General features: G+C 34.0%; 2 protein-coding genes across 2 annotated transcripts; both read right to left on the bottom strand.

The window, feature by feature from the left end:
- Positions 1 to 2,368: 2,368 nt before the first annotated feature.
- Positions 2,369 to 4,081, bottom strand: LOC105631557 (GATA transcription factor 9). The gene is made up of 2 exons (XM_012213712.4): positions 3,526 to 4,081; positions 2,369 to 3,274 (listed from the first exon to the last, which is right to left on the bottom strand). Exons 1-2 carry the CDS (start codon positions 3,835 to 3,837, stop codon positions 2,609 to 2,611), a joined length of 978 nt encoding a protein of 325 aa, XP_012069102.1. The 5' UTR covers positions 3,838 to 4,081; the 3' UTR covers positions 2,369 to 2,608.
- Positions 4,082 to 8,131: 4,050 nt separating this feature from the next.
- Positions 8,132 to 9,841, bottom strand: LOC105631556 (protein transport protein SEC13 homolog B). Its single transcript, XM_012213711.4, has 2 exons — positions 9,703 to 9,841; positions 8,132 to 9,323 (listed from the first exon to the last, which is right to left on the bottom strand). The coding sequence occupies exon 2, from the start codon at positions 9,261 to 9,263 to the stop codon at positions 8,358 to 8,360; it is 906 nt and encodes a 301-aa protein (XP_012069101.1). The 5' UTR covers positions 9,264 to 9,323; positions 9,703 to 9,841; the 3' UTR covers positions 8,132 to 8,357.
- Between the last annotated feature and the right edge of the window lie 399 nt (positions 9,842 to 10,240).

Below are 10,240 nucleotides of genomic sequence, written 5' to 3' on the forward strand. Positions count from 1 at the left end.
CATTCACAAGACCTGATATCATCTTTGCAGTAAATCAGGTATGTCAATATATGCATTCACCACGTGAAAAGCATTTACACACTGTAAAACGAATCCTTCGTTATCTTCGAGGAACATCAAACTATGGGTTACAATTGTATAAAGGAGGCGAACCATGTTTAACAGCTTATTCAGAAGCGGATTGGGCAGGATGTCATGATACCCGTCGATCCACAACTGGATTTTGTGTTTATTTTGGCAGCAACTTGATTTCATGGTCCTCTAAGAAGCAAGCAACAGTTTCTCGATCAAGTGCGGAGGCTGAATATCGAGCAGTTGCGAGTTGTGTAGCAGAATTGACATGGATTCGGTATTTGTTACATGAATTAAATGTTACCTTGAAGGACAGACCTGAAGTTTTTTGTGACAACATAAGTTCAACATACATGGCAGCCAATCCAGTTCAACATGCTAGAACTAAGCATATTGAATTAGATATTCATTTTGTTAGAGAAAAAGTAAGTGCAGGCCAGCTAAGTGTTAGACATATTCCGTCAAAAGAACAGACAGCAGACTTATTCACGAAAGGATTGACAGCACAACGTTTTCAGTTTTTGCGAAGCAATCTCTGTGTTCAACCACACATCGATTGAGGGAGGGTATTGGATAACTATTCTAGCTGTATTCTGTTAATAGAGATAAATATAGTTTGTATTGTATTATATCTGTAACACCTAAATTCTCTCTACAATGTATTACAAATAGGAGTACTCTGTATCAATAAGACTTACAAGAGAAATATTATTCATAACCGCCTTACACATATGTGTATGTATATACTCTGTACTTTAAATGTACTGTAATTTTATACATAAACCTTAGTATTTTCGCGGCTTTTGTGGGGCTGCAAATATAATTATTTCCAAATTAATGAATATCATGACCTAATCTCCCAATGGGAGCTCTCTTTTTGCCAAAATATCTATATATATTCCATGCAAATTCAGATATTCAATAAAAAAGAAATATTTCAACCAATCAAATATAGTTTGATTGGTCTGTTTCACTAGTATAAGGGGTGAGAAGCTTCAAGTTCAAATCCTTTTAATTACAAGAGATTTATCAATTTGGTGAATTAAATGTCCCGTTATGTAGTCATTCGTGTTATTTAGCTTATTGAACCTCGTAATGAATATGTCCTCCTATCAAAATATAAGTAACATGCTAGTTTAATTGAAATAAATCAACCAATAGAACTTTAAAAAAACTTGACCAATGACCACTTTCATAATTAATCACAACCTAGGAAGGAAGAATATTAGAGATTGACCCATATACAATATTGTGGGACCCTAAGGAAGAGCAAATGTCTAGGATCAAGTGGACACTTTCATATCCTCCTCAATTCAACACCTAATTTTAATTTTATTAAGTATTATTATGGAGTAGTGTTTTTTTTAAAAAAAAAAAAAAAATATCAGTTCCAGTACCTCATGATCTTGCACCATTTTGCAAGCTAAGCAGCTAAATTTGCTTTTAGACTTAAATTATTTTCTCTTTCTCGATCTTATCATTACCTTGATTTCATTTATTTATTTTTCACCTTAAACGGTACGTGCAGAAGACGATGTTTAGCTGGTGTATAATCCCCATTTCATTATTCTTCACTGAAATCCATGCCAAAGTAATTTTGCTTATTAAAAAAATGAAATAAAGAAATAACGAGGAGCAAGGAAGGAATTTAAAAAGAAGAGCCTTGCTTAGCCCTAATTAATATCATCATTTTACTATTCTTAATCTAAAAGTTACAAATAAAGCAATAAAGAAAAATTAAAATAACAAACAATGAAACAACGTTGTCTCATTGTCTGTGACGTTTTCTTTCTTTCTTTCTCTCTCTTTTTTTTTTTTAAATAATGTCAAGGGCTCTGTACAATTTTCTTCGAGAGAAAATATTTTTTGGAAACAACCCTTTATATATATATATATATATATATATATTGAAAGGAGAATTATATACAGTTGATATTAGAATCATTTTTTATATATATAGTTGCCAGAAAGTAGCTATAAAGAAATTTGAAAATTCTGCAAAATTTGAGAAAGCTAAGTATCACTAAATCTGGGCAGTCAAATTGTGTAACTTGACTTTGAATCAAGGAAATTAAATAAATAAAAAAAAAGAACAACTAAAAATTGGCTATGAAGGACCATGAAATTTTGCCAACTAACTTTTCATGTGCAAATGTATTTTTAAGTATGGACACACCATACTTTCTGTGGGCCTAAGGTTTCATTAAAGTGTTGAACCATTTGACTGATCAAGAAAATTGTTACTAGATATTTCTTATTTTCCTTTTTTTAAAATAAAAATTGCATAAATCTCTAATTAAATTAAAATCAGTTCTAATATTTTGCCTGTTTTGGCCAAAAAATAAAAATAAATAAGAGTTCCATTATAAAGTCTATCATGAATGGCTTCCCCCTTTTCCCTCTCATTTCTTTTCTTTTCTTTTCTTTTTTTCATTTAATTCTTTTTTTTTTTTCTTTTAAGTGAAGAAAAGGAAAAACTACAAATTCAAATTCTGATGATACAAAAATTACCAAAACAATCCTAGTGAGGGACCAACTAAATCATTTGCCTAAAATTGGGCCCACCGTGATGATGAATCAAGAAATCATCTCCACCATTGGATACGCCAAAAATTGAACTTTGATGAAGAAACTGTTCATGTTGTGCTCTTTGCAATTCCTTTTGCCTCCGAAGCTCCAAAACTTTCCTATGCGAATTTGAATGTTTCGCGGACACAAAAGTTGGACTTGCTGCAGGCCGGTATTCGGGTACCAACCGACCCGACTTATACCGCACTCCACAAGCATTACACAGAGTCTTTGGGCCCATGGGCCCAGTCCGCCATTGAGGTGTCTTCTCCGCCGCACAATGGAGACATTTCCTAACCAGAGTATCAGTTTCCGGATTCGAATTAACATTTCCATGTTTTTTAGAGGGTGCTTTGGTGGTAGTTGAAAGATGGAGAAGACGCGTGGACCAATCACACGGAGCCGCCCGAGACCGCTTGGAACGGGCTTTACCGGGTAATGGAGTTTCAGGCTGAAACATTGGGTTGTTAGGATTACGGGCCAATGGTTCCGGGTGGGATTCGGATGATGAGGATTCGGGTGTGTGTGGTTTGGATCCAGATAGAATATGGAGGTTAGGTTGCAGGTTTTGTTGTGTTGAGAAGGAGTCTTCCACAAAATTTGAGAGCCATTCAAGCTCGGCCAAGTCATCATACTGTAATAACAATAAAAAAAAAAAATCCAAACTTAATTAGAAAATTAAATTAAGAAGCTTAATTGCTGTGTAAATAATGATTAAAATTTTTGAAAATTTGATTGGAGAAGACTGTATTAGAAGTAATAATTTCATTTTAATGAAACAAAAAAGAGAATTGACGTGTAGTAATTTATAGTATAAAGTATATTTATAATTTTAAAAATACTTTTTCATGATTAATAAATTATCAATTAAATTAGTTTATTTACCGGAACGCAGAGCTCGCTGGAGAAGTGAGAATCGGCAAAGTTCTGGTAACCGACGTGGTTGCCGGAAACGGAAGAATTACAGCTGTCATTAGAAGTAAACGTAGAAGAATCGGTAGTAGCAGTGCAATTTTTAGTGATATTATCGAAGAAACCGTCCGTCATTATTGCATCGTCATCGTTGGGCAAATCAAGGAGGTCATCAACTGCGAAATGCTCCCCCGGTTTCTGATCGGAAATTCTCTTCTCTGGCAAAAACTCAGTCGCTGCTCCTCCGCAGAAGTAGCCACCGATGAAAAAGTCGGGTGCCTCCATTGCAGTGTGTATGTATATGGCGCTGTTGTGAAATTAGGGAAGAGAAAGAGAAATGTGAATTTAGAGAGAGGAAATGTGAGTTTTAAGTTATTAGAAAGAGACTCTCTGTCTGAGAGTAAGAGTGAAGATGATGGAGGTGGTGGACTACTGGGTGGGTTTTGAGGAGTAAAGGAGGAGCCAAAGTGTAAATAAAGGAAAACAGGAGCATCTTTTTGCATGGCAGAGGAATATGAATAAAATAATAGGGAAGTAAGTTGCAAGTTCTGTAAAGTTCAATAAACTAAGATGATTTTTCTGTTATAGGGAAGTTAAAATACTTATATTTATTTTTGCAAAAAAAAGTAAATCCCTCTCTTTAATCTTTATTTTCTTGTTTTTTGCTTTTATGTTTTGGATTTTTCTTTGTTTTCATTTGTTTTTGTGAAATAATGAGTTGGCAATTGGTAACCTTTGAAATTGTTAGCTTCAAAATATTGTTACTTTAAACAAAGCTTAATACAAAAGTTAAAAAGCAGATTAATAATAATTAATCAACAATTAATTGCTGCTATTTGCTAAACAGTGGGCTTAGGCTATGCTAATTTGGATTCACTTTATATATTTATTACTGCAGGTGACTTAGACGGTAACTATAATTGAGCTGTAAAACCTCAAACTTTTTTACCTTAATGGCTATTGCCAGTTAAATTCATCAGTAACGCCAATTCAAATTATATCTACTCTCGCAGACAAAACGGTGAGTAGTGCATGTTATTTTATTAGCGGGAAAACAAATTTTCAAAAAACAAAAAATACAGAGGGTTTAGTTGTGATTAAGTTAATGAAGTGTAATTAGTATTAACAGCGAAGCCGTCAGTTAAAAGGGCGACAGCCAGGCCACATAAACACGCACTTAATTACACTTCTCTCTTCAAATCTCAAGCCCTAATTCATCTCCTTTTTCTAATCATCGTTGATACTAAATCAATGCACTAAAAAAAAAATTATCCTTATGAATTCTCACAACTTGCACCTTCAAAATTTTCTATCTAGAGAAAAGTCACCTCAATAAAGGTTAATTATCATGCATTAACAAATAATTAAATTGCTGCAACCCTAACAAATAATTAAACAGCTTAAATTAAGATTTAAATAGAAAAATTAAATGTTGTTTTACGAAATTCAACCCCTAAAGAACCGATCCGTGGCAGATTTTGTCGCTGTGATTCCTCCATTAATGTCCAAGTTTACAGCCAGATTCCTCTGCTCCAAATAATTTTTTTCTCTTGGGAATTGTGCTCTTCTCTTCTACGTACATTATTTTCTTAGCACCGGATTATTAATTAATTAATTAATTAATTTTTAAAAAACTTAATTTCTCTTTCTACTACAATTTGGCTTATCATTACCTGCTATTTTATTCCCTACCCACGTTTAAGCACGATGGTTACAGCTCAACTTAATCAAACTGACGGTCATGATTTCATCCACGTGGCCTCTTAAGAGATAATTTTCTCTTTTTATTTCCTCTAATCAATTAGGTTAAAGTTAAACCCTTTAATGCTTATCCAAGCTAATATTATGTCTTCATTTTAACTTCTAACCGCTTTTTCTAGGACTGCTTCACAATCACAAACATTAAACAGCAACATCCATAAAAATAAGGATAAAGTTTTAATTTCAAACTTGTTATAATCGCGATATAAATTTTATATTTCTTTTTTCTTGTATATATATTTTCTAGTCCGTGTTATAAATGTTTTTAGTCCATCGGACAAAATTTAATCATGATCGCCTCACGTCAGTTTCATGGAGAAAAAACGTTCTCAATAAAAATTTTCTCCATTTATAAAAATTGAGTTTATAAATAAATCTGCATAAATATAAGTTGTATCACAATTAGGAAATTGAAACCATAGGTTTATCTTGAAATGAAATGCTGAATTAACTATATATTTAGTTGTAAGAAATCTTTAAAATGTTGAAGTTGCTCTATCCAAATGCCATAGTGTCGGATTAAACATTTCTTTCAATAGTTACAGACTGAGTCAGCTGGGTCCGAGTCATTAAACACTAATCCCTATGCTAATGTTAATTGACATTGGTAAAATGGATAAGGTTTGTTTACAGTTTTTTATTACCTGTAGATTTTAATGTCAGTTTTTATTATGCTTACCTAATTATTGCTTCAATTTTTTTACAACAAGTGAAAAAAATTAAATAAAAAATGATGACTCTCTTCTCAACTAATCCCTGATATTTATTTATTTATTTAATTAAATAAACATATGATATGAAGACTTTTAATTTAAAACGGTTAGTGGGGCCAGAAGAGCACGTGACAAAGGGAGGTGGTATTGTCAGCAATCATGTGAGTTCCTTCTTTAGTCTTAGGCTCATTTACAAAAGCCAACCAATTATCAATTGAGGAGGTGGGTCAAATTCCACGTGGCTTGAACCAATTGAGACTTTCCTTTGATGCTTCTCCACACGTGCGTTTGTGCTCGACGGTCACGTATTCATGTCCAAGACTAACATGGTAGCACGTGCTAAGTTATCACGTGGACCGCACGTGATCCTCCTTCTTGGTGTATTGTCATGTATGACTATGGTTTGGCCGTTGAGTGAGCACTCATATTATTTCCTTTGAAAGCCTTAAACTTAACTTAAAATTAATAAGTTAAGAGTAATAATAAATATCTCAAAATTCTAAACTTAGGGCCCATTATTTTCCTTGGAATTTAGAGAGTTGTAGCATCAAAATCATTGATACCCACTTCAGGAATTTATTATCATTATATGTTCCAATATGCACAAAAATAGAACTCAATTGTTTAAGGACTAAGGTAGACAAGGACAAGAGGAGGGCCCTCCCTCCAAGTTATGAATTCCCATATTGCTTTGTTTACAATTATGATCTTCTTAATTAAGTTTTATATATTCAAATATTCACATTTTCTTACACCACTATGTTATGATTCCAATAGTACAGGTAAGTACATAAGTTTATATGGAAGGTTTTGATAGGGGTAGATGACATCTAGACCTCTAGGTTGTCTTCCTTAAATTATTCTTTTTTTACAAGTGAAATTTCAATTTAAGTATCTAACGGTTAGGACTGATTGAATTGGGCTACAAGGAAGCATGAGCTTATTGAATCCACAACGAGTAGAGCCGTTATAATGAAAGATGCAAACTGAATATAATATTTATATATACTTTTATCGAAAGCGAGGGGCATATTTGAAGTAATTTTTCCCTAGTCCAAACTGAAACCAATTGAGTTTGGGCTCAAAATTATTGATTTTCAGCCCAGCCCAAACTTAAATAAAACTTTGAAACAAATCAAAATTAAGGATTGAACCATTCGTTTATTGGCAAATCCAATTTACACTTTCATAAACAACTAATAAAATAACCAATCACATTTTGTAGTTTTGGCTATGAAATTTTATCGCGTCATCCTATCATCCCATGTTGATCAAATTGTATTAAAAAAACAATTTTTAGTAGCTCTTATTCTAGTAATAAAGGTAGTAGTTTCACTAAGTAATACATTAAAAACTCTGTTGCCCAAGGCCCGAAAGGCTATATAGGGGAGTGAAAACAGGGGAATTAAGAGTTTTCAGTGTTGCAATCATGAAGTGAAATATCAAAATGAAGGTAGTAGTTTCACTAAATAATACATTAACTACCGGCACCGCATCCTTCAGTTACAATCACGAAGTGAAAAATATCAAAATGAAGAGCTCAACCAATAATCCAATGGTTGAACGCCTACGTTACAATATAGTTAGTCAATAAGATTTCAAAATGTGCCACCAAAAAGTACTAAATATCATTCAAAGGAACGTAGAGTTCAATCTTCCCTTCAGAATTTCCTTGACGAAAAAAAAAAACAGCTTACAAGGAAACACGATTGCATAAACATTACATCGCCTCAAAGAACCAACTCAACTATGGTGAAGCCCCTTCTATTGTTTCTGTAGTCAGCCATAGATCCATGTCTCCCATTTCAATTGAAGAATTGATAGATTAATAAAACACAATCTACTGGCATAGGCAGTTGGTAAATCTAACAAACATTAATTACCATTTTCCTAGAGAAAAGAAAACTTAACCACTCTAATTCTTCTAGCTTCCCTGCTTATACTGCTAACATAAAGAAACATCAAGTATCACATCTATATAGATCATTTAAAACTAGACAAAGGAGGATACTCGATAAAGCCAAACGCAGAACTTTGCTCATCACAAACGGAATTTACAAAATTATTGAAGAAATTATTACAAGAAGAAATCTTGCGAGACAAAATTATAAACAACCAACAGCAGCTGATGTATGCATTCATAGAACAAAAATGGATATGATCTGGAAAACTAAGGCTTTATGATAGAAGCTGCAGTCCAGAATATCCAACATAAATACTCCAATATCGGAATAACATCAGGCAAAAATAGCTTATCATCATATGTGAATGCGATGCAACTAAACACGACCAGGAATTAAACCAAAAAAAAAAAAAAAAAGTACTTGAGCTCTAGGTATCAACCGTTGTCACCTGTTGCCATTCCCCATCTACAGCTTCTTTCCACAATGTAACATTGTTAACCCCATCAGCAACAGCCAATATGTTTCCGGTGAGTGACCAAGAGACTCTCCAAACAGGAGCCTTGAAATCATGTAAGACCTTGCCCTCCCATTTTTCCCCTTCCTTTGCCGCAGTCCATATTATAACCTTCCCATCCTGAGAGGCACTAGCAATAGTTGATTTTGGAAGCCCCAAGTTGGGTGCCCATGCTACGTCCCTCACCAAATCAGTATGCATTTGAAGAGCTGGAAAACAATCTAACTTCCAAATCCCATTGCAGAGCTTCCACACTTTCACGGTATTGTCACAACCACCAGAGCAAAGCTTCTGAACAGGGTCCAGCAAACTGGAACCAACAAGAGCACCAGGTGTAGTTGATGGCGCCCATGACACAGAAGTCACACCAACTGGGTGAGCTTGATCAATCCTGGCTGTGTCCCAACCACCGTCTGCTCGTGCAGTAAAAACTGATATACTTCCATCTGAAGATCCACACGCCAAACAAAGACCAACCTCGTGAGGTGCCCAAGAAATAGAGTTAACCGATGATTTATGATCATCAAAAACATGAGCTTGAGTCCATTCATTCTGATTGCCCTCCTTCCATATTATGACACGTCCATCATAAGAACATGAAGCAAGCAAAGCCCCAAACTTTGGGTGAGCCCAAGCTACTTGCCAAACAGGACCTTGATGACCACTCAGTTTAGCAAGAGGCAGAGAGGTATTATTGCCAACCCCAATTATATTTATTGAGTTGTCTGACAATGCGGTTGCAACGCGCTTACCATAGTAATCCATTGCAACTTCATGGACTGTGTCCTCATGACCTGACTCAATCTTTTGAGGAAGCATTTGCTCCAGTGAATATAACCACTTACAAATCTCTCCTATATTAAAAATTGTTTCTTTCTCCTGAATAAGATTTAAGAATGAAAACCAGTTAAAATTTAGTCCAATGATGCATCCGAATTCCAATAGCTAATGTGTGCGTTACTCATTTTAGATCAATCTAAAACTCAGAATTCCAATTCCTCCTACTATTAGACATGTCTTAACTACCAAATTTAGCAAAATTCACAAAATCTATTTCTAATGACAGTTAGCAAAAACATCAATAATCAGCTAGAGAATAAATGCACAATTTTGAATTTCAGTTCTACATAACCCGGATCAAATGTGGAATTATAAAAAAGAAAAAACCTAATATAAGATAAATACAAATACACAAATAAGTCAATAACGCATATAAGCTTGTAAGAATATACAGATGCATTAGAAGTGAAACTCAGACCTGGATAGGAGCTGGAACGACGCTTTTAGACAATCGAGAGAAGGAGCTCTGCTTGTGAATGCGAGGAAAGAAGAAGAAGAAGAACAGGAGTAATATTTTCCCCTCAACGGTTTCTGTTTTCTACTAAGCAAAATGTGGGAGGGAGAGAGAGAGAGAGAGAGAGAGAGAGAGAATGGGCTTCGTTTGGGTCTTATTGATGGACATGGGCCTGCATCGCGTCCTGACCCATTTTTGGCCTTTTGTATTGAACAATTAAACTTATTTTTCAACCATGTAAGAGATCATTAGATCAATTTACCAATGATTTAGGTTAGCTTGATGATTATAATGAGATATAATGTAATCTATATTTATCTATCTATAATCTGAAATAACCCTTTTAAATTTATAGATTGACCAAAATATTTTTAATGATTTCAATTTAACTTAATTAGTTTAAAAAATAAAATTTAATTTTGATCGGTTATTATTAATTTTCCATTTAAAATTTAATTTTGATTGATTATATTAATTTTATATAATTTACATATATCATGGA

Source organism: Jatropha curcas, chromosome 1, assembly GCF_041381405.1.
Source record: "Jatropha curcas cultivar XTBG-Jc1 chromosome 1, XTBG_Jcur_1.0, whole genome shotgun sequence".
Classification (NCBI taxonomy): domain Eukaryota; kingdom Viridiplantae; phylum Streptophyta; class Magnoliopsida; order Malpighiales; family Euphorbiaceae; genus Jatropha; species Jatropha curcas.

What these genes read in the sequence shown, in the direction of transcription:
- LOC105631557 (XM_012213712.4), bottom strand. Translation starts at nt 3,837, where the DNA reads ATGGAGGCACCCGACTTTTTCATCGGTGGCTACTTCTGCGGAGGAGCA. An exon ending in CCAGCGAGCTCTGCGTTCCG is followed by an intron (nt 3,275 to 3,525) that starts GTAAATAAACTA and finishes TTGTTATTACAG; the next exon opens with TATGATGACTTGGCCGAGCT.
- LOC105631556 (XM_012213711.4), bottom strand. Translation starts at nt 9,263, where the DNA reads ATGCTTCCTCAAAAGATTGAGTCAGGTCATGAGGACACAGTCCATGAA.